The 25,229-nt window shown below is 36.5% G+C and overlaps 1 protein-coding gene across 4 annotated transcripts in view; it reads left to right on the top strand.

The window, feature by feature from the left end:
- Positions 1 to 25,229, top strand: part of Pclo (piccolo presynaptic cytomatrix protein) — a 345,647-nt gene that overhangs the window by 292,510 nt on the left and 27,908 nt on the right. For all 4 annotated transcript variants that reach the window (XM_052719673.1, XM_052719671.1, XM_052719672.1 and 1 more), the window contains 2 exons: positions 9,574 to 9,715; positions 15,715 to 15,782. In XM_052719673.1, the coding sequence (XP_052575633.1) occupies positions 9,574 to 9,715; positions 15,715 to 15,782 (210 nt within the window). The remainder of the gene's footprint in view (positions 1 to 9,573; positions 9,716 to 15,714; positions 15,783 to 25,229) is intronic.

Here is a 25,229-nt window from a genome sequence, read left to right as displayed (position 1 = left end):
GGACCATACTTGTCAAAATATTTATTTTATTTTATTGTAATTTTATATTTTTATATAATTCAATGCCAAGAAACTATAAAAAATGATTCAGAAGATAACATCAGAAATACAGAATTTAATTGAGATGTTGAGTTTGTTACATGTGTCAAGAGAAGTAATATAGATGTGATTATGTAGCTTCACATTCATATGAATTCATACGCACATTTTTCAATGTGACCAAGTATAATGAAAATATGCCTAATAACTTGGTAATACTTTGGCCAAAAATAATTAAATAATATTCTTACAAATGGCAAAAGGCAGAAAAGTGTTAAACAAAGTACCTGATAAAGGCCACAGGCATGGATGCCTTTCTTAAAAATACAGGAAGGTACAAGAAAAGTTTATTTGTTCTTTAAAAGAACATAACATCAACATCTGTTTTTCCTAAATTGAACTCAATTTCAAAACTACCCACTTTCTAGTTCTGTAGGGTCACTATTTTCACTTGATAAACAGAAAATAGACATTTCTATAACTCATTGACTCAAATTTCCTTCAATATAGGTAAATCTATTATATATTGTTAATTTTTAATTCTTTTAATGTGTTCTTCTCGTTAATGATATTACTTAAAGTAAATAAATATTGGGTTGATATCACCCAACTGTTAATTTATAAGAATATTGAAAAGTCTTCATATAGAGTTTTGATAATAATTTATATTATTTATTATAAATAATATTAGTTATTATTATAAATAAATTAGTTATCATTTAATTTACTCTAAGTTTTTGTGTACCATAAAATAGTTGTTTTTATTGTTCTTTGTTCAAAGCAAGGAGAAAAGTCAGGTTTTTGTGTTAAAATACTTTCTAATTCAGACCATAACACTAGTTGCTAGAGTCATAGCATTCTGAATGAAGCAAGTTCTGAAGAAACAAAATGTGAAAGAAAGGTATCATTAAATGATTAATGTATATGATTGTGCCAGGTGACTGATGATTGTCAAGAAAGCTTTTGTTAAATGGTATCAATTTGTGTTCACAATTCCTTCTCATTTGATCACTGTGTTCTCACTGATGTGACCACTCACCAAGAAAGTCCCAGAAATCCTTCTTAGCACTCTTTAAGTCAAACATTCATATCACAAGTACTAGTTCTCAGTTCTCATTTTTTCTCAAGTATACAGTGAAGTTTACAATGGTTCCATAGCATAACATATTTTCCTGATAATAATGTCAATCCTTTCAAGTTTTCATAATTTTGACTCTGATAAATATCATATATTTAACCTATATAAATTCTCCTGGGTTATTAAATACTTTTATGCTCATGTATATATTGTGTTTCGGACAAAATCACCCCTACATTCCTTTCCCTACAATTCCTGCCATAACTCTCCACCACTTTCTCTCCCAATTTCATATGCTCTCTGTATACTTTAAACGGATTGAGTACAATTAGGGCTGCTTGTACGTGCACGGATTAGGACCAACTCATGTGTAGACTTTGGGGGCCACATCTCTGAAAAAATATAACTCCCACTCTTGCAACAACCAAAAATTGGCTTTTTAACAGGGGTGGAACTTCATGAGTCTCTCCCCTGTAAATTATTAATTTTTAAAATATAGAAAGAACCATGAGACCAAAGTGTATAAGATCAACCAAGCAAATTTTTACACACAGTCGTATTTTTTACAATATCCAAAGACAGGAGAATAGCAAGGCCTTCCTCTCAAGACCTACTTACTCTTTTGTCTCCAAGTTTTCTGTCTTCATTATCTCCACTACATTTCAGGACATCTTCTTTTATATTTCATTTAATACTAATTTATAAGTACTAAGGGTTTCAAAAACATTTTTTCAATTTCTATATAAAATTTAATTTTTCCCTGGGCATCAATTGGATTAACTTATAACTATATATCCATATTCATTGCTTCTTCCTCCTGAACTCTGACTGGTCAGTTGCCTACCAGCTCTTATCATGCCATCCCAAGCCCAGGATGAAGTGATAATGTATTATAACAGTAGAATAAATTGTATTTCTGTTCCTATCTTGAAAGATAGCTGTATCATCTTTATTGCTCATCTCACATATTAAAAATATTTGTTTTAGCATAAAATAGAAGTGAACATTATCACCTTGATTCAAATTTGAAGAGAAATGGAAAAACATGAGCTTATGTTGAACCTGGGCTACAAAGTGTTCTGGGCCACCCTGCCCTACAGAGTGAGACACTCTTTCAGAAAAAAAGACAACAACAACAAAAAAAAAGGAGTGAAAATAAATGTTGAAAGTTTCCTACCATCTCATGAAGAAGGAGCAGAATTTTCCCATATCCATTGTTACTCATATTCATAAATATATTTGTTTAAGTGTGTTACATTTCAGAACATCTTCAAGTTGTAGTGATACTACAGCAAACAAAATAGGCAGATATCTCTGTCTTAAGACTCTCCCATGCTAGTTAGCAGTATTTATTAAATAACTATTTATCAGTATGTGGGAAGAATTGTGAAGTAGTAGAAACTACGTTTTTCTCTAACCTCATCTGAAATGGAGGTTAATTTTGTAATCAGTGACTTGAGTTTATATGCAACCAAACTTCATCATCTTTAGAAATATCTGGAAATAAAATTTTTTTTTGTTATTTCTTTGAGAATTTTGTATAATGTGTTTTGATTGTGTTCACCCCCTCCCACATCTTTTCTCAGATCCCCGACCCCATCTACCTGACTTTTTGTGCTGCACAAATATTTATGGATGTGTGCCCTTCCACTGGAATATGATTAGCTTAGCAGGGCTACACTCTTAAAGAAAACTGACCCTCTTTTTCTCAGAAGATAACGATTGCCAATAGCTCCATAAAGATGTGTGAGACTTCACGCCCAAGCCCTCTCTCTGTGCTGGAATTTGGTCTGGCTTGTAATACACAGGTTTTGTGTATGCTGCCACACCACTGTGAGTCCATATGTGGAGCTGCTCTACCTTGTCCAGAAGATACTGTTTCCCTGTAGTCATCCACTGACTCCAGCTGTTACATTCTTTATGCCCTCTCTCCAGCAATGGTTATTGAGCCTTGGGAAGTGAGAGTGAGGGATATTTGTTCCACCACAGGCTGATCATTCTTCAGTCTCTGACTCTCTGAACCTTGGCCTGTTGTGGGTCTTCATGTTAATCACCATCTTCTATGATGAAAATTTTCTTTGAAGAGGGTTGAGAGACCCATTAATCTATATGTATAAATCACTATGAGTCAGTTTAATGCTATGCCCATTTAGCAAAATATAGTAGTAGGTAATTGTACTGGCCCAACTCTGAGTCTCTATCATTCTCTTTGCATTTCATTGGAACCAACTACATGAGGACAGTGATTGACAATGATCTTTTTGAAAATTTTAAAAAAATAGGCTGAATCTCCTGGTTCTGCACATGTATTTATCAAATATTTTCCAAGCTTCCTCTTTACAACCACTGAATAAATTTAAAAAATATGAAAAACAATACTAAATGTTTGCTGTAGTATTATCCACATAAGCCTATTTGTTAATATTAATTTGTTGCTTCTACTGGAAATTTACTCCTTTACTTCCTTCGAGTTGAAATTATACATTGCAGATTGGTGGTGTGGTAAAATGTTCCCTCAGCATGTATGAAAGTGTGGTTCAATTTGTAGAACAACATAATATCCAAACCAGGCTGGTGGCCAAAACTATTATCACAGCATTTGGATGTTACTTTTGATACCTTGTTAGCTCAGCTTGAGATACATAAGACCCTTTCTCAGATATAAATAAATAAATGATAAAAATGAATTTCATAGAGCAACCATTTGGATTTCATTTAAGGATAACCTCTTGGTTATTAAAATATTTATTATGGCTGTTTCTAGAAGTACTTTCCAGTTAGTTGGAATACTATCAAGTACTTTCCTTTCCTGGATAATTTTTTCCTTTCTGGTTTTCAGAAATACATGTTGGACAATGTAATACAAGGATATTGTCAGCAAAACACAAAAAAGATAATATTTCTTCAAACACAAATCAATATAGTACTGAAAAAAGTAAGAGTTACTCATGAAAGTGAAACTCTTTAATATTATTTCATCTAATTATGATCCTCAGCATCAGTCTTTTATAGATAAAAATCTTTACTGAGTTAGAGTCTTAGTGAAAAATCAAAACTTCCCTTGATCTACTGTGGTTCATTCTATTTACTTGAATGTAGCTAAAATTATAATTAGGTTTATTCTAGATAAATGAATTGACTTTCTTAATTTTATTGAAGGTATCTTAAACCTATCTTAATCAAACTTTAATCCATGATTCAATATGAAATTTTAGTGTTAATTTAAAAATGTGTTTAGATTTTTCTCTCCCCAAATCAGTTCTGAATTAAATGTTTCTCAGAAAAAGAAGACATGCTTAAAAGGGAAATTATAAGATAGTGGCAAGTACTCTAATATATGAGCCAATATGTATAACTTATATAAGGAAGGCTCCTCCCCGCGTTGTTAGTAAATTAACTTCACTCTCATTTGTAATGTTAAACACACCCTTACTTCTGTACCCCAAAGGGAACATGGATTCTGTTTCTACAGTGCCCAAGCAAATGATTAATGAGTACAAGAAACATCTGCCAGTTACTACAGTATTAGATAAAAACAGAACAAATTGATGCTTGAAACGTCTTGATAATTTCATTCATGAAACCAGCATGTACGGAAAGGGGAAACATATGAACATGATAAAGAGTGTTACCAAGTTTTCTGTACGATATCAAAGGAGATTGCTTTCTATCTGCATTTCCATCTCTAGAAAAAGCTCTGTGAACATGGAATAACTTAAGTGTCTCCATGTTTTACAAGGAAAACGATAGCAGAACTTCATGGATCATGGTTTGCATAACATAGGAATGTACATTAGTCATTTGTATATGAAATACTTATAATGACTGTTATATAGTCAACCAGTAATTTGTTATGTAAAGATGTTTCAATGACATCCTTACTTCAGTTGTTCAACTCCAAGATTTACAGGTGATTAAGTTAGGTGTCAGAGATACTTATTTTCAGTAATTTTCATTGCAAAAACTTATGGAGCGTGTGAACACTCCTGCAAACATCAGTGTGGAAGCTTTCTGTACTGTTTTCCATCTCAGAAACTGGAAAAAAAATGTTTCCAAACTTGATAACAAATACACTGAAGTTGATTTAGGAAAGATTTAGCTTCTGAAATATTACAAAATGCAACATCTCTCTTTAAATTAATAATCCTGACCTGTAATGGAAAATACGCACAAATGTGATCAGACAAATTTTAAGGGAAAACATACTGAATAATGCTAGTCGTATTTGAACTTAAAAGCTGACATTTTCAATTCCACATTCATAGATCATTTTAGAAAAGGAGATGAAACTGAAAATTCCTTCAGGAGAGTTAAGTACAAAAATTAGCAGCAGCAGTAATGTGAAAGGAAGGAAGGTCAAAAAGAGGAAGGGAGGGAGGGAGGGAGGGAGGGAAGGAAGGAGGGAGGAAAGGAAGGAAGAAAAGGTCCTTAAAGTTAACACACCGCCCAAAAAAATCTTAGAACACATGGTCTCAGATAAATAGTTCTGTTCTATCATACTACTCTAAAAAACAAAATAATAATTGATTAATTTCTTGTCATTTCAAACATTCCTAAAATCAAACAGACTATGTCTATAAAGATAAGATTTAGTGCTGGATAAATCAATTTATTCAGGAACTGTCTCCACGCTGCCAGGGTAAGGCATTATTCCGAAAATACTTAGAAATAGGTCTTTAGTGCCCCAGCTGTAAGACCAGTGATGCACTGTCCCGAACTAAGCACTGAATTCTAGAGTAACCAAAGCCCTCAAGTTTTTTGTTTGTTTGAGACAACTATTGGCAGCTTTAAATTCTCTCACTAGCTGTACGGCATAATCAGTACTAGTCTTTACAGGATTAGTTTTCTGATGGCGAAATGGTGGGTCTAGAGTGGGTGACCTTTAGCCTTCACCAGCTTTTAAAGGCCAGCGTTCCACACCTGCAGTCGGTTCTACAATTTGTTGAGTTCTCCGAGAATAGTGCTGCCATCCTGTGGTAGCTAGGATGATAGCTTTGCGTCGTCATGTCTCCTGGAGGGGGCAGGGCATCCCACTAGAGAAAACTAGGTGAGGACAGATAGATGTGCAAAGGGACGGTGCCACAGTTAAGGAGGATCAGCAGCCAAGACGAACAAAACATAACAGCATCTAGCTATGACAAAGAGAAAAAATAACTTTAAACAGTTTGCATTGCCTCCAAGAAGGTCAAACATTTACTGAAAGGACTCCTCAAAAACCGAGTCTCCAGAAGAAACGGACTTTCTAAGATGTTGCCCTACGCACATCGGCAAGCGTTCCCATCACGTGTGCGTGCATCGTTCAGCCTTTCCTGCAGTGGGAACTTAGCGATTAGCGTTTCAAAACGAAAGCAGATATCTAAAAATTATCCCAAAAATATGTTTGGTATTTTTTAAAAACTTCAGTTCACTTGTGAAATTATCATTTTACTATGCAATACACAGTTGCATACATTCATGTACAGTATTATATGAATTCTGAACTCTGCTTCAAGGAGTTGGGAGGGAAAACAGAGGTAGACTATTTAAGCTGTTATTTCAAATATCATAAGATCATGGAAGACCAAGCTTTTAATGTTTCTATGTTATTTCACTCAAAATGTAGGAAAAAAGAGATACTAGACTTAAATCACATTCAAAGTTCTTTGCCTGTATACCAGGATAGGAAACGAACAACTTCTAGCTTTGGTGAATGTGATTGTTCCACACAACATTACTACACATAGTATTATCTATCATCATTACAATGTAAATATTCATATGCTATATATGATCTGTTATTAACTTTTTGTTATACATAAATCTATGTCTTTCAGTATTTAGTATACTAGCACTAAATACCTTCTTGAATTAAACCAATTTTTGAGGGCATTGGGATTAAAAATCTAGTCAACTGATTACATTTTTCCACGTGTTATAGCAGATAAAAATTGCCATTACTTATTCTAATAAGCTACAAAAAATGATTTCAGCAGGTTTCTTTAGTTTAAAAAAAAGGAAAGGAAAATCTTCTATATCAGGTGTCATTTTTTTATGAGAGATGTATATATTTCCTTTAAAAGACAATATGGATAAAATACGAAATACTGCCTGCTAATTCATTATGGCATTCTTGGTGTTTGGTTTAGGGATAGAATCACTGGCATTGCTATTCATTCATTAATTCATTTGTTAATTCATCAAATACTAATTGATCATTGTTCGAGGTCAGATATCTAAGGACTGCTAGCAATGTGGCATTAATGTAACAAACGTCATTCAAATTAGAAAGTGACCATCTCAAAAAATGATATATTGATCATGCATACTGGATCCTCCAGAATTAAGAACTGTTCTGATGGGAAGCAAATGGGAAATGCATGAAGCCCATGACAACCTGGTTGACAGCCACAAATAAATTGAAGTTACTATAGCCATATGTCTTATAAGGTAGCAATTTGGATATGCAGTGTGCTTGCTCTTAGATAAAAATTGTTTTAACTTAGTAAGATTAAGTTGTTTTAAATTATTGTCTATTAACTGCCATTGAAGAGAGTACAATGAGGTTGGCTTTAGCTTTGCTTTTTCTCCTTTTCTTGGTTAATGAAAATGTTTTTCTTTCAATGTCGTACTGTCCACTATTAAAAATCTAGTGAGTTGTTTTATTTAATGTCAATTTAAAGTATAACTTTCATTTGTCTAAATTAATGGAATAATCTGAATCATTACTGGTTGATTATTAAGTTTAATTAATGTATACACATTCATAATTTAATATTCTAGTCATGTTACATTTATATTTTAAATTATGCACTTAAAAATATTTTCTTTAACAGTAAATATGCAATCTGGGTTTCTTCTACATAAATTGAATAAAATATTTAGCAAATATTAGAACTATTATTTTATACAAATCTAGATCTATCTAGGTAACTAGTATTTTATTGGTGACTATCACTCAGACCTTCTTTTAAGTAGCAGGTTTTAACTTATAAGCATATATATAAGATATATAAACTGACTAATATAAAAAAATCCTTTCTTGTTCCCCTGTTCTGAGGAAGGAATTCTACCATCATTGGAACAGATATGAAATTATTTGGTAGCTTGTAAGGATGTCTTAGTGCTGTAATGGAACAGGAAGATGTAGAGGAAAAGCTAAATTCTTCACAAGACCTGACACTAGCTACCCTGCTTGCCTTGTTTCCTGTAGTTTCTTTGAGTTTTCTCTTTATTTGGCTATATTGGTTAGAAGTCCTCCAGACGAAGAATCAGCTGTTTATAGACTTCCTTAAGAAATACATAGGTCTCTCAATACGAAGTGATTATCAACCCTTCACCCCGTAGCATGAACACATTCAACTCCGGGCCTCCTGGTACAACACTGGTATGCATGTTGAGGAAAAGGATGCTGAGTGGTCTTGTAGCTTAGACTTAGAACCAGATAAATTCATTGTCAAAGACCAGGTGGGCTCTACGACCCTGGTCAACAGCCATAGACTGTAAATTCCAAGAAAGCAGTGGGGGCCTTGGGAATTAATCTGATGGGAAGCCCAGCAAACCATCGGACTCCTGTTTTATGTCGCTCCTAATCTCGATCTTTTAAAGGTCGTCATTACGAGGGCGTTGTTTCTGCACACAACAGCTCAGCCTTAGGGGTCTACAGAGTGAGCATAGATCAGGAAGACGATAGGTCACTCAATCTGGCAAGGGATGCATATCAAGAGCTTCAAGTAACTGCTAAATAACTTCTGCCTCGCAGAGTTTGCGCAGGCACGGTCTTTCTCTTCCGACTTTGCGTACGGAAAACCCAGCCCCATCTCCTTCAATCTAGAGCTCTGCCAGACGTCAGTGCTATGCTCCTTCTACATAATATACAGCACAAACACATGTGTATATGTTTCTATGGGTACGTGGACTCATATATTCAAAACTGAAACTCATGAAAACTCTGACATAAGTCCCCATATCAGTTACAAAATACCTACAAAACAACTTTAGATTTAAAAACAAAAACACCTGGAGAGCCGGTAGAGCCAAGTGTAAAGTATCGATTCTGTCACGCATTTCCCTTCTAATGAGACTATTAACATGGAAAGTAATTATGCAATTTCTTTGATTCTGTTAAAGTATTTTCTCTGTGAAGTCTCCCAACCCGTCTTGTTTGCCACAGCACTATCGTGATGCTGTACAGATAAAAAGAGGGGAAGAACGGCACACTACTTAACTGAGTCTAAAAATGGCAATGTGCTTCCCGGTACATTTTTTTTTTCAAGTGTATTAAAACGTGAAGGAATTCTATGCTGCCAATGTGCGTTACCGGCTAAAAAATGAAAAGGACAGGCAGGTTGAGGAAGAGGGAACACTTTGTTTCTGCCGGTCCTTTCTATGAATTGTATGCACATGTGTGATTTTACCTTTGGAGATAAAAGTGAACCTCACTTGTTGACTGTGGTGTTGGCTCTCCCCACGTCATGCAGCAAAGCCCGCCAATCACCGGCCTGCAGAGAGCTCCGTGTCCACCGGCTCCTCGGGCAGCAGCGTTGGCAGTGGGTATAGCGTGGACAGTGAAGGAAGCAGCAGCGTGGCAGGGGAGACTAATCTACTTCCCATTCCAAGGATGTAAGTGCTTCTTTTATAAAAACAAAACTGCAATTTTAAGAGTGAGTAATCCGTTCTTAACATTTCACAGGAGAAAAACAAGGTAATTATCCAGTTCTGAATCACTGTCCTTGGGCATCTGAACTGCTGATGCCTCCATAAGAATCAGGTGTTCAGGGACGACTGGATTGTTTCAATTAATTCTAAAGATGAATGCAAATGACTAGCATGATGACTTCACCTGCACTGCCTGCATTTAACATAAAAGCTGTTAGAATAATAACGCAGAGAAGCCTTCACCACACGATGACCAGACACCAACCTTCATATTTGACAATAACTCAGATTAGTTTTTTTTTTTAATCAGGAGAGATTTCACATTTGAAGAATTCATAGCATCTTTGAAACAGATGGCAAATTGGGATAATCGTTAAGACTTTTCAACTCTAAACCTCTCTGCAGTTAAAATGGAAGATTTTGAAGTGTTTTCGTGATTTCTAAACTTGCTCCAGAAACATTCATTCTCTGGGAATACAGCTCATTCATAGGATGTCAAGCCTCATGACAGTAATTTTGCAAATCAGATGCAAAACTAAAGCAGACTGTGATAGAATGGATTTAGATCGATTGAAGATCATGTCTGTTCCAGTTTCAAAATCTAAACTTGTAGACCTTCCATTTTCCTTTCATGAACTAATCTTGTGGGTTTGAAAACACTGCCAGAGTATCCAGACCTGTGAGTAGGCGGCAGCCTGAAGAGCCTAAAGTATGCTTTTATAAGGACCTTGAACGACACCGTTTTTAATGTTAAAAAGGAGGATGTTCCACGACGCATGAAAAGCATGTCAAAATGAACTTTCCTGGCCCAGCTGTGTTGGACACGGCCCTTGTCCCTTGCTGCGTCTGTGCTGCAGGGCGCAAGGGAGCTGCTGTGACAGCGGGCACCTCAGGACTCGTCAGGACAGCTAAAGGTCTTTTCATTTCTCCAGCAGTGTGAAGTCTTCTCAGGCAGCAGAATAATGATTTTCTTACAAAATATTACAGAAATACCCCCTTTGAGCCCTACAGTAATTCAAATAGTTAGTGATTCATCTTAAGAAGGTAAAATAATAGGGAAAACAAATTTTAATTGAGAATAATGCATTTATTTTATAGCTTCCAAGCGACATTTTTCCACCTTAAAGGAATTATTGTTCTACTACCAGTTCGTCTGAGAGATTTTTCTGATATGACTTTATCTTTGAAATTTAGTCTATGGGTTCAACAGGAGTGGCTGTACTTAATCAGTTCTGTTTATTGGAAATCATTCCTAAAAAGAATCCGATCTCATTAATACCTCACTTATGATAATCTTGCTGGAAAAAAATAACAGGAATTTAAGAGAATTCATTATATTTCTCTCTAGGCTGTGAATATCATAGGAATTTATGAAGACTGTATTGCAAATAATCTAACACTCTTCTCGTCTGTCTGGACCTTTCAGACTATATAATTTAGCACTGATGTTAAAGTCATAAATTCCAGAGATTAAATTATCTTACTTCCTCAGCATCTGTCTTAATGCCTGAGGTAAAAAGATTATCATATTCCCATTTTCTTTCTTTTTTCATGTTTTTTTCTCATTAAACAAATGTCTCTCAAAATTGTGTAGGTAGAAGACAATCTTTTCACCATATGGACACAAAGAAAAGTCTCCTTTTAAGTCACTACATGATATATGTAAGAAACAATATTTGTTCCTTCTCTTCAGTGTCTCTCTGTGTCTCACACAATTGTTATTTGACCTAGAACAAGTGTTCAATAACTATAAAGTGACTGACTTGGACATTTAAGGTACAGCATATACTATCTGAATGCTCTGAATTGGAGACAATTTGTTGAGAACTCAGGAAAATTGCCTGCTTCACACAACTCACAGCTGCACAACATTTAGTTTCCCTATTCCAATGTGCTCCAAGATTTCATGCATTCTTCAGGTGTACTTACTGCACATTTTGATACTTCTTAAAAATTAAACTCAGTTTTCACAGGAAGTAAAGACTATTTTCAGGCATGATCATTAAAAAATAAAATTGATGACTCAGGTCTAATTTTTTATTACTTAAACTTAAATTACTTAAAATAGAATTATAACAATTTTTATAAACTTTGACATAATATAAGGAGTAATTTTCAATACTCTGATCGACTGTTCTGGCAGTACTGAAGTGATGCTCATGCTTTGCTGGGTTTTGCCTAGGAACAAGGTACATTTTGGTTCATTCTCCCAGCATACATACTGCAGCTAAGCCCTTAGCATTCGTTTACTTAACCTAACTAATATCATCTTAATGAAACAATTACACAAACTGAAAGTCAGCAGGAAATATAGCCCAGTGGTAGAGCAATTGCCTAGAATGTGAACAAACCTGGGGTCAGTCTTCAGTACAACAAAATTAAATAAATGGAAGTGAAATTCTGTATTCTGCTTAAGCAGACTGCGAATTCATATAGAGACAGTCTACATAAACATCTAGATCGCTCACAGATATACAAACATGAACATATACATACATATAAATGTTGGGAATTATATAATCTGCATGCATGTGGTCCTTACATAATCATTAAATAGAATTCTGTGCTTAAATATTTGACCTAAAATTGTTATAATGGAACAATATAGTGGCTTTGAAGATAAAATGATTTCTAAATTTACATGTTTCCTTTTATTACATATAGAAACATTTCAGACTCTTATCTGGAATATAGTGATAAGAGGATTTTTTAAATTAAAAGTAGTTTTTTAACAGAAATAATTAGACTCATGATACAAGAGTAGTTACAATTTTAGTAGATCCAGGAAATCAGCAATGTTTTGTGGAAATAAAAATAAATATTTGTTAATAAATATTTCTGTATCAGAATTACAATCTAGAAGTTTTTGTATCGAGGCACTCTTCAATTCATGCTTTCATTTAGCATGTTTAAGGTTTATGTGTGTGTGTGTTGTTTTTTGTTGTTATTGTTGTTTTAAGACAAGGTCTCACTATGTAACTTTGGCTGTCCTGGAACTCTCAATGTATACTAGGATGGCCTCAAACTCACAGAGATCCACCTGCCTCTGTCTCCTAAGTGCTGGGACTAAAGGCGTGAGTCACCACACCCAGCTGCACATTTGAGTATTATTCCATCATGTTGTGATAGAATCCAAGTGCATTTAAAGGCAATTCCAAAATCCACTGGATGTCATGAGACCTTTCCTCCAGCAGAAGCAACAAAAGGTAGCCTACAGCCTTTTGGTTGGTATCCAGCCAGCATTCTACTCTCACAGTTTTAAAGTACTTTAAAGTGTTTTTTTCAGTTGCCTTGACCAAAGCCTTGAGGCAAACATTAGAAATGAGACAGATTTTTGGCTAAATTCAAAGTTACTAAATGTATTGTCTAATTATTAATACTATATACTTATTTGACTATCTATAGTTACTCAGGCACTGGGCTCAACCTTCATAGGCCTTTTCCACTGTCCTCAAATAAACAAATACATACATACATACATACATACATACATACATACATACATACATACATACGTGTCCTTTGGTTTAGATTCCACATGACAAAAGACAGCAGAACCGTAAGCAAAGAGCAGGCAGTGTGATACGAAAGTGGTTTGTTTAAAACACGTGAAAACACAGGAAGGACCTAAAAATTCATGGAGTAGAATTAAAAGTCTATGTTATTAAAATATTTTAAGGTGTAGTTTTTTTTATTTTCTAAATGACACAAATGTGTATCTGTTGATGAAACCCATATAAAGTTTGGCTAAATATATACACTATGCAATGCTCAAGCAAAGATAAGCATTGATTTCCTCAAACATTTCTCAACTCTTCACGGTGAAGACAAACGGAGTGCTTTTAAGGCTTTTTGGAATGCCTTATTATTAGGTCCAGTCAGTTGACGGTAGAGTATCATACTAGAACTTGTTTATCTGTAACTAACAACCCATCAAGCAGCCTTCCCTGTGTCTTCCCCTCCTTATTCTCCCAGCATCTGGTAACAACATTCTCATGTCTGTGCAATAGAAATTTTTAGATTCTAAATATGAGTGAAGTCGTACAATATTTGTCTTTCGGTGCTTGCTTTATTTCACTTAACTCAGTGTGGTCTAGCTCCACCCTTGTTGTTCCAAATAACTGGATACCATTCTTTCTATAATTAAGTAGTGCCTTCTGCTGCACATCTAACATAGTCTCTTTAAGCATTCATCAGAGAGATATTCACTGACCCATTTTGTGGGTTTGGCACTGATTTTATTAATATTGTGGCCAGAGCTTCAATAAACATTGAAGTACAGATATCTACAACATATTGATTATATTCCTGTTATATGTATATTTCCCTGTAGGACTGTGAGATCGCACGGTAGCTTGACTTTTAACCTTTATTAAGTGTAAAAGTCTTTATTTCAGTGTTAGCTTGTAGCTAGAGTTTTCCTGGTCCTGCCTGGCCCACGGTCAGGACAAATCTCTCTCACCTGCCAGTCCCACAGCCACTCAGACCCAACCAAGTAAATACATAGAGATTTACATTATTTATAAACTGTATGATCATGGCAGGCTTCTTGTTATCTAGTTCTTATATCTTAAATTAACTCATTTCTATTAGTCTATAAGTTGCCACATGGCTTATGGCTTACCGGTACCTTACATCTTGCTTGTCATGGCAGCGGCTAGCAGCGTCTCCCTGCCTCAACTTTCCACCTCCCAGAATTCTCCTCTCTCTTTGTCCTGCCTATACTTCCTGCCTGGCTACTGGCCAATAGGCACTTTATTTATACAGAGCACTATCCACAGCATTAGCTTTTTTGTGTGTGTGCTGTATTCTTGGTTTCTTCTTGTATACAATGCTTTGTGATCATATTCCTCTCTCTCATACCTTTTCTCATTGCCTCATACATGTTGTTTCCCTTCTTCTCAATTTGTTTCCTCCCAGTCCCCACCAGTTTCATTTCCAATCATATGTATACAAGTCAGGTAGATATTCACAGTTACTATATGTTTGTGACAGCAAAAGCCATTTCATACCCAGAAGATAGCATTTTATAGCATTCCTTCTCGTCCTCTGGCTCACTCAGTCTTTTCGCCCTCCATGAAGTGGGTGAAACAGATGTTACATTTGGGGTTACACAGTCCTTGTCATCAGTACTTCGAGGAGTTATGAGTCTCTGCATTGACCTTGACACACTGCTAAAATTTACTTTTCATTTTTTATGAAGGTCATACCGTTCCCCATAATGGCTATACTGATTGAAATTCCCAAAGTAGTGTGTAAGCCTCCTCGCCTCACTCATGGCAGAGTTTGTTTGATATGCCGAAACATTTCTCCTAGAGTAATGCAATGTCTCCCTGCTGCTTTGATGTGTTACCTCACGATTATGGTGTTGAATTTTTTCATATACCTATTGGCCACTTGTTATCATCTAAGAAATACCTATTTCAGTTATGAAATTATTTCTATGTGTTACTTAATTCATTATTTACTTTCTCACTAAAGAACCTGTAACACTTCATTATGATAAAGATATAGCTCCTTCTTGAAGAAAAAGCTCCTTTGGAAAAAAAATTAAAAGCAAGGATAAATGTTTGAGGATGTGGGTATGTTTGACTAGATTTAGCTACTGTGTATATATACATATATTGAAGAACCATGTAGTCTCTGTTAATTTGAGTATTTTTTAAGTTGTTTGTGTGTTGAAAGATTTTTTTTTTTAAATGGGGGAAAAATCTAAGAATTTCATGAGTTTATTTTTTATAAATGAGTTTAAAAATAAAATGTGTTGATTTCTGTGATAATATGTTTAGACTGGCTAGGAATAATAATGAAGTCCCAATTCTAAAATTAATGTGACATAGCATAATTAACTGCATATTTGCCATTTAAATCATCCATGATTGACTCTGAATATGTAATGTTAGTTTATTGCTCCAAACCAAACCCCTATTCTAAAGATCTCGTTTTTTTTTTCTTCGAAACAGAGGGAAGATGGGACAGAATGGACATGACGCTGTGAAACAGCCAGGAATGGGAGCGACAGACACAGAAGGTGAGTGACATTTACATCATTGAACTGCACCAGAATCTACGTGCTCCATTATAAACTAATCTGTGACAAATGGCAAAAGCCCCAGGTGGTAAATCATCATCTAGTGAGTAAGAATAACTTCGTGCTTATTAACCACCGTCAGTTTCCTTAATTGTATTTAATATTGAGTACCTTAGGGGACCAAATCTTTAAAGAGGATCACAAGGATGATGGGAAAGAGACTCAAAAGATTAGTGGGACAGAAGAGAGGACCCAAGATTCAACCCATGCAGCTACAGCCAGATGCATTTTTACAAAGATTCCCAGAACATGCGTTGGTGAAAATGCCTTCAACAAATGACACTGGAAAATAATATTCACATGAAGAAGAATGAAACTAGATCTTTCTCTCACACCTTGTACAAAAACAGACTCAAAGTATATCAAAAACCATAATGTGAGACCGGAAGTTCTGCAGTGTTGAGGCCCAGGTCTAGGTAAGGACTTCTAATGAAAAGGACCTCAAAGCCAGGAAATAATGTCAAGAACTGACAAATGAGATTGCATGAAATTTAAAAGTTTCTGTATATCAAAAAGGATCAAAAATCTGTAGAATTAATCTCCATAATATACAAATTTAAAAACTATAAACAATACAAAAAACTAAATACCCAAACCCAAAGTAACAATAAATCAATAAATACGATCATGAAAAGAGCATTTGATCCTCAACTGATAATGTAAAGATTATAAATAAACATATAAAAATATTCAGCATCTTTAGCCATCAGAAAAATGCAAATAAAAATTACATTGTGTTTCCTATTACCACGTCAGAATGACTGCCATCAAGAAAACAAACAACAGCAAATGTTGAGTAGGAAACAGGACAGAAGAAAATGCTTGTACATTGCTGGTGACAAAATAAATTAGTCAAGGTACTGGGAAATCAGTATGGAGGTTCTGGAAAATTAAAACTATCACATAATCTAGTTATACCACATCCTACATACATACTCAAATGGGTCTAAGACAGCATATCACAGAGTCCGTGTTTAAAGAAACACTATTCAAAATAACCAAGTTAAAGAATTAACCTGGGTATCTACCAGTAAATTAATATATGAATAAATGTGGTGTACATACACAATAGCATTGTTTTCAACCACAAAGAAGAACTAAATCATGACCCTTCCTGGAAAATAGATGCAGCTGGAGATTTTCACACTGAGCAAAGCAAACACAAATAACGCATTTTCTCTCATTTGTGAATTATAGATTTTCACAGGTATAATCACACATACAAAAACAACCCCACAGGACATTAAAGCGGCTAATGGGAAACTGAAGCAAGGGAGGTGACCCGTGCCAAAGGGGAAGAGGTGGGGAAAGGGAGACAGAGGCTAAATGTGGTCAAAATTCATGATATATCTAGAAATATCTTTCTAGACTGGAAACTTACTTTGAATAATTTGACAACAAATTATTTTAAAAATGTAAAACTTTTAAAAGTATGCTTTCTTGAGATATAAAGAAATTGGGTTCTTTTTAGGTTTGTTTATTTCGGCTTCTGTGTATTAGTGTTTCGCCTGCATGTGGTAAGTGCACCAAGTGCATGCCTGGTGCTCAAGGAGGTCAGAAGAGGTTACTGCTTCCTCTGGAACTGGAGATATTCACGGTTGTGAGCTGCCATATGTGTGATGGGAATCTAACCCAGGTCCTCTGCAGAAGCAACAAGTACTTTTCATCACTGAGCCAACTCTCCAGCCCCAAGAGATGTGTGTTTAAATGTCATACAGATAGAAAGATGAATCCTGACTTATTTAAACCATGAAATTTTTTATTTACCTTATTACTTTTCTTGTTTTTGAGATTATAATTAAATTACATTTCTACCCATTGATTTTTTTTGCTTTATATACCCTTTTGTCTTACATTTGTTTATTTATATACTTATTTATTGAGGGGCCACAAATATTAGGCATGTAAGGAAGTGAAAGGAAAACCTGTAGGGGTCACTTCTCTCCTTTCCCCGTGTCAGAGTCTGAACTCAGCTCCTCAGACTTGGCAGAAAGACCCTTTTCTGCTGAGTCATTTCACCTATCCACACTCCAGGGAAATTCTTAACTCTATGAAGCTCAGAAGACATGAATGCTGTAAGAATAATTTTATATAAAAAAATTACTGAGCAAACTTATAAAGTCAAATTTCAAAATAATGGTAATGAGCTAATAATGAATTACTTCAAATTACAAAAAACTGACTTCAACAAACATCTATCTAAAAGCTAAATAACTTCATATTTTATAGTTTTGTGATGAAGTCTAACATCTATTACACTTCATAAATTGTTCATCTCGAATATTTTTACTCTTCTAAATACTTCATAGCACTCAAAGTACATTTTTAATATATTACTTCTTTTAATTCTTTAAATTACCTCTAAAATAAATAGCATATATTGGCATTATATTAAAGGATACCAAGTCACAATATAAACAAGGTTATAAGTAAATTGATCCTAAGAAATGACACCAAACATTGTTCTATTAAAAAAGAGAGAGAGAGAGAGAGAGAGATTTGGGGACTGTAGAGATGGCTCAGAGGTTAAAAGCACTGGCTGTTCTTCCAGGGGTCCTGAGTTCAATTCCCAGCAACCACAGGTGGCTCACAACCATCTGGAATGAGATCTGGTGCCCTTTTCTGGTGTGCAGGTATATATGCAGGCAGAACTCTGTTACATAACAAATAAATAAATCTTATTTGAAAAAATGAGAGGACATGAGTGGACGTGGCTTCACTTCTAAACTGTTGTGGGATATGAGAAGTGATTTCCCTGCCTTCAGAAACCTCATCTGGTAAATGCGGAGAGTAAATGAGTTTCCTCGGGGTCTTAGAAGATGCCATATTTTCATGGTTCTTAACAAGATATCTTTGACTCATTCAAAATCTCTAGGTCTTCTACCTATTGCCATGTTCCTCAAAGTCCTCTCCACTCCCTGGTCCTGTCTCACACACACACACACACACACACACACACATACACACACACACACACACACACGCATGCAAGTGCACACACACAGAGGGGCAGCATGAGGGAGGGAGAGAGGGTGACTGTACAATTCTCATATATTCTCATTCATATATATATGTATATATATATTACTTCCCAATCTATTACCCAAATGACCTAGAATATAAGCTCATTGGAGATCACACTCAGTTAGGCATTTATATCCCAGCAGGAAAAAAGAAAATACTCCAAGTGTCTAAAGTAGAAAACGCATGCAGCTGTTTACGGCTCTAGTTGTGTCATGAACCAGGGAGACCGGGGCCTAAAAATGAGGTGGATAAAGTCTCAAGCAATAGTTAACTTTACTCAGAGCATCAGACAATTTCTACTGAGGGTTAAGAAGAGTCACCTAAGTGAAGTCTTCAATCACAAAGACAAGCCACACGTGGTAAAACATATTTTTCTATAGAAGCACATGAATGGCCACAACTGAAGCAAATTCATTCCCACCCGTAACACCTGGGAGGAGCCAGAAACATACTCCAAGAACAATTCTGTGTTTTGAAGTAACTGAGGTCACAAGACTCTTGTCTTGTTTTCTTACAAGCACTCACAATTCCCTCGCATGACTCCGTTCTTGGACGCTGTGCTGACATACAGCTATATAAATTAATATATGACTATTATGTCAGTATATGTGAATATAAGTCAATAGCTTCTAATTTCCTCATGCTCCTAGAATTCAAGTATAAAAAGTACAGTTTATGTATAATTTAAGACTTTTTTTTTTTTTTTTTTTTTGGTTTTTCGAGACAGGGTTTCTCTGTGTAGCTTTGCGCCTCTCCTGGAACTCACTTGGTAGCCCAGGCTGGCCTCGAACTCACAGAGATCCGCCTGGCTCTGCCTCCCGAGTGCTGGGATTAAAGGCGTGCGCCACCACCGCCCGGCTAATTTAAGACTTTTAATCTCACCTTTCTTTGAACCTTCATGTTTATAAGAAAACTGAACCTGTGTTAATGTTAGCAGCTGTGATTGAAGATGCTGCACACTCTGCAGTGCACACTCTGCACTGCACACTCCACACTGCACACTCCGCACTGCACACAGCACACTCTGCACTGCACACTCTGCACAGCACGCTCCGCACAGCACACTCCGCACTGCACACTCTGCACTGCGCACTGCACACTCCGCACTGCACACTCCGCAGTACACACTGCGCACTGCACACTCCACACTCTGCACTGCACACTCCTCACTGCACACTCTGCACAGCACACTCCACACAGCACACTCTGCACTGCACACTCCGCACTGCACAGTCCTCACTGCACACTCCGCACTGCACACTCCGCACAGCACACTCCACACTGCACACTCCGCACAGCACGCTCCGCACTGCACACTCCACACAGCACACTCCGCACTGCACACTCCTCACATCACACTCTGCACTGCACAGTCCACACTGCACACTGCACTCCGCACTGCACACTCCATACTGTACACTCCACACTCCACACTGCACGCTCTGCACCACACACTGCACACTACACACTCCGCACTGCACACTCCACACTGCACGCTTCGAACCGTGCACTGCATTGTATACTCCACACTCCACACTCCACACTGCACGCTCTGCACCACACACTGCACACTACGCACTCCACACTGCACACTCCACACTGCACATTCCGCACTGCACACTATGCACTGCACACTGCACACTGTGCATACTGGGAACAGAACAGGCATCTTCTGGAACACCAGCTGGGCTCTTAACCACTGAGCCATGACAGCAGCCCCTACCCTCCCTCTCTTAAGTAGCTCTGGTCACAGTAACTGTCATTCACTGAAGCTGGAGCGAAGGGTGCCAGGGCAGAACAGGGAAAGCAGGAATTTATAGAATGAAAAGTCTTGTATATGATTTCAATGCTCTCTGAACAATGAGAATAGCCAAAATGAAAAATGATTAAATGCTAGTGGATTTTTAAAGTATCAACATTTAAAATTGTGAATATTGCTATGCATGGAGATAGCCCTCTCAATTCAGGTCTTTTTTGAGTCCTATCTACCAGATACAAGAAACATCTCAGTGGTACTATGTAATAGGCTGCACATTCTTGCAACTCATAAAGAGAACCTGTGGGTCAGCAGGCTAAGTGACTGCCAGCCCAGATGTGTCTGAGTCTGAGGCCTGGGCACATCATGAGCACACGTCACTGGATCACCAGAGGTAAGCAGGATTTAGTTATTGAGGATTACTGACTACACTAAGTGTAGAGCAAGGCACTGTGGTTCCTAAGTGACTAGCAAAATAGTGTGCAAAGGAAAGGTCGAGTTCAATGCCTTAGAAGGAACATTTAAGTCCATGGCATTCCTTCATAAATTTTAATGCAAAAATCAAGATAAAATCATGTATAACTTTAGAATTATCTGTGTTTAAGTCTTTGTGCATTCCTCACCTACGTAGGTGACATTAAGTACATAATTATTTGTATTGTCCTCTAGTTCTTTTGTTTTGTTTTGTTTTGAGACAAGGTTACTCTGTGTAGTTTTGAAGCCTGTTCTGGATCTCACTCTGTAGACCAGGCTGGCTTCAAACTCACAGAGATCCGCCTGGCTCTGCCTCCCAAGTGCTGGGATTAAAGGCCTATGCCACCACCGCCCAGCTTGTCTTCTAGTTCTTTTGTGACATAAAATATAGTATTTAATTAGTGAAATAAATTCATCTTTTCTGTGTGAAAGTCAAGTTTCCTGGAAACACTGCTTGAATAAACATTCATTTTTCCAAACACTATGAAATAACAATTACATCAGAGTAAGAATTCTGAAGTAGATTTGTGTCATGGGTTATTTTGTTGATTTTTTTCTGCTTGTATTTGACAGTGCCATATTTATTAAATTCTTTAAACTTAATGATATACACACACATACACAAATGACCTTCAAACACACACTGATCCCCATCCTTATGTACAACTGTGAGGCATCAGAAGAAAGTAAAGGTAAGGAACATAAATGATGAAATAACAGAAATCTACAGACTATAGCGTGCAATAGATACAAAGAACTCCCCAACAGAGCTGGAGACAGGGCTCAGCGCTTAAGAGCTGGCTGCTCTTCTAGAGGTCCTGAGTTCAATTCCCAGCAACCACATGGTGGCTCACAACCACCTATAATGGGATCTGATGCCCTCTTCTGTCATGCAGACATTCGTGCAAATAGAACACTAATATACATACATAAGTCAAAAAACAAAACTCCCCAACAAAACCTGGATCAAAATAAGGAGACTATATTTCTAATTATTAGAAAGTTTTAAAGTTCATTTTGTGGTCTCAGAGATTATTCACTCAGTAAGAAAATATCTGCCCTAGAGAAGCTGAGAAATCCATCCACCCATCCATCCATCAGGGCACCAAAGACTTGTTTGAAGTGGGGTAGGTCTTCAAAGCAGCAAATTAGTGCAGACAGCGGCCAAGCTCTAACAGAGTGCTTACCTATGGCTCTGCTCTCAGTTTATGGGGACCACAACTGCAGTGTGCCCATCTACCTATCTGAGGCTCAAAACCAGAGTGAACAATATCCTATGTGTACAACTGACCCTCAGCTGAGTCTAGGCACTTCTTGGAAGACTTAGGTAGAAATACCTGAGCTGGGAGTGATTGAGGGTAGTTCTCCCTTTGAATGAAAATTTTCACTATGTCACGCCTAACACAATACGAAATATACAATTGCTCCAGTTACTTCTCCGTTGCTTTGATGAAACATTGATAAAAAACTAACTTGTGGAAGAAAGGGTTTGGTTTAGCTTACAAATTACAGTCCATCATGGAGTGAAGCCACAGCAGGAATTCAGAGCAGGAGCCTGGAGACAGACACTGAATCAAGACCAGGGAAGAACACTGCTTCCTGGCTTGCCCCCACTAGCTCGTTCAGCGCAAGGGTTGGGACTGTCCATCGCTGGCTGGCCCCCTCATCAATCAACAATCAAGAAGATGCCCCACAGACATGTCCACAGACAAACATGGTGGAGGCAATTCCTCATTTGAAATTCACTCTTCTGGGTTTGTGTCAAATTGACAAAATCTAACACTCACAAAAACGTGCATTGCACACGCACGTAAGTAGATAAATAAGTTATGTCATGCACTGCAAAGAAAAGCAAAAGCTGTGGGAATTAGAATATCTTCTTTTGTCTCATTGAAAAGTTTGTATCATTCACATTTTATATACAAATAGAGCGAGCTAGGCTATGAATGGGTAATAAGTGAGGTGTTGGGAGAACAGGGAAAAGAGGAACTGGTTGAAGAAATGATGTGCCTGCCCAAACAACAAACAGAGTTAGTATTGGTGAAAATGTCGGGAACAATTAAAGATAGGTACATAGACATCTACGGAATTAAAAACACCTTCACTGCCGGGAGGAGTCACAAAGTCCCCTATAGAGAAGTAGAGGTTATTGATAGTCATTGGGAGAAAGAGTTAGTTTTCTTTTCTTTTCTTCTTCTCATGCTCCTCCTCCTCCTCCTGCTCCTCCTCCTCCTCCTCCTCCTCCTCCTCCTCCTTCTTCTTCTTCTTCTTCTTTTTCTTCTGCCGGGGTTGGAATGAATAAAATTATCAAAAAAGAAACCTATATGGTAAAAAAGCAACAATGAAAAGTTAATAATTTTGGTGAAAAACAAATAAATTAAGAAGCCCATGGAATTTTCTCACTATCTCAGCAATTGGGAAAAAATAGTCAAGTTACTATAAATGCTAAATTAATTAAGATTATTATATAAAATATCACAAGAATAAGGAAGGACAGGAAGACTTTATTCATCTAGTGAAATAAATTTTCTTTAAAAATCAGTGCATTATAAGGTAAATATGTGTATATATTATACAAAATTCTTTTGCAAAATGTAGAAAAAATAAAACATGTTGGTGGGTTTTCTCTGCAATTTTATTTACACATTTTTTCTTCACAGTTTTATTAAACATTAGACAAAATGAACTATTGAGATATGAGGTTTTATCTTTTTAAAGGAATCATACACATTGAGTGATATATGAGGAGATATAAGGATCAATAAGAACTTTGTGAGTGAGGAAAAAGACAGTCATATTATATATAACTTTTCGATATTTTCCTGAATCATGTGGCTATCCAAATCTTTAAAATTCTTTAGTGGTAGTTATTGCAACAAAGTACTGTATTTTTCTTTGTTTTGCTTTTTGAGACAAGGGCTCACTATATAGCCTTGGGCGGCCTGGAATTTGTTTTATAGATCAAGCTGGCCTTGAACTCATAGAGTTCAACTCACCCATCTGCCTCCAGTCCTGGAAAGGCATACCCTGCCATACCTGAACTAATTAAGCACTTTCTTTAGCATGCTCACTAAAGACCTCTGACCACCAGTGTTGTATAGAGTATTTCACTTGTAAGAAACCTGTCTTCAGATGATGAAATCTCTGTAAATGATGAGCCTACATGCCACAAACTATCAAGTTACTTATTTTCACTCCAAAGCAAAAGGCATTTATAAATATGAAGCACAAAAAAAATCAGAATTTTGGAAAATGCTGCACTTTATTAAAGTACATTTCCTCTCTGAACATTCAATTTACTACTTTCTCTGGTTTAAATGTATTTTTACTTTTATTACCCAGCAAGTCTTGGAAAATTACAGTTTTCTATAAAGGAAAACGTTTTATATATGAGTAAAAAAAAATTAGAACTGCAAAAGAAACAACCAGAATATTTCACCAAAGAATATCTTCATCAACCCAGTGTCAAAGCCTCATGAAACTGATTTTATAGATAAGAATGTCATATGAATATTAGATAATGCACCCTGAAAAAATGGCACAGTGCTTGTTTGCTTTATGTTGGTTATTCTCCAAGGTAACCAATACATTGTATTGTTTGCTTTGTGACATCGAGAACTGGGGGAGGGAGGAGACCATACTGTTTAACTGTTTTATTGTAGAACAAACTGTTGTCTATCCAGGTCATTGCATGTAAGGATTCCACAGATGCAGACAGAAACTGTTATCACCCAAAGCAGACGTTTACTTATGCAGGGAATAGCACACTTGTGTGACTTCTGTAATTTACAATGTACTCTGAAGTCCAGACAACTCTCACTGATGCTATGGAATACTGCTCTGGCCGAGTTCTGCCTTACAGGGTTTATCAGGGCATTGCTGCAGTTGAAATATGTTCTTTCTGCTCCATGATTCATTATTTTGAAAAAGGATGTACACCTTAGTAACAAAAACAAAACTAACACAGATGCCACTTATGGCCAAGTATTCTGCTAGGGTCTTTTTTAAAAATAATGACTCCCCAATTATAGTATATTATTGCTAGGGTCCAGCAAGATACTAACACCAAATACTCACTTGATCAGTATTTTTAATCAAATTTGAACCTAGAAAGCAAAACTTAGATAAACTAA

Source organism: Peromyscus californicus, unplaced genomic scaffold (genome assembly GCF_007827085.1).
Source record: "Peromyscus californicus insignis strain IS unplaced genomic scaffold, ASM782708v3 Scaffold_6__1_contigs__length_162567912, whole genome shotgun sequence".
Taxonomy (NCBI): Eukaryota; Metazoa; Chordata; class Mammalia; order Rodentia; family Cricetidae; genus Peromyscus; species Peromyscus californicus.
The sequence above is the reverse complement of the archived record's forward strand: the minus strand, read 5'-3'. Positions and strand labels throughout refer to the sequence as shown.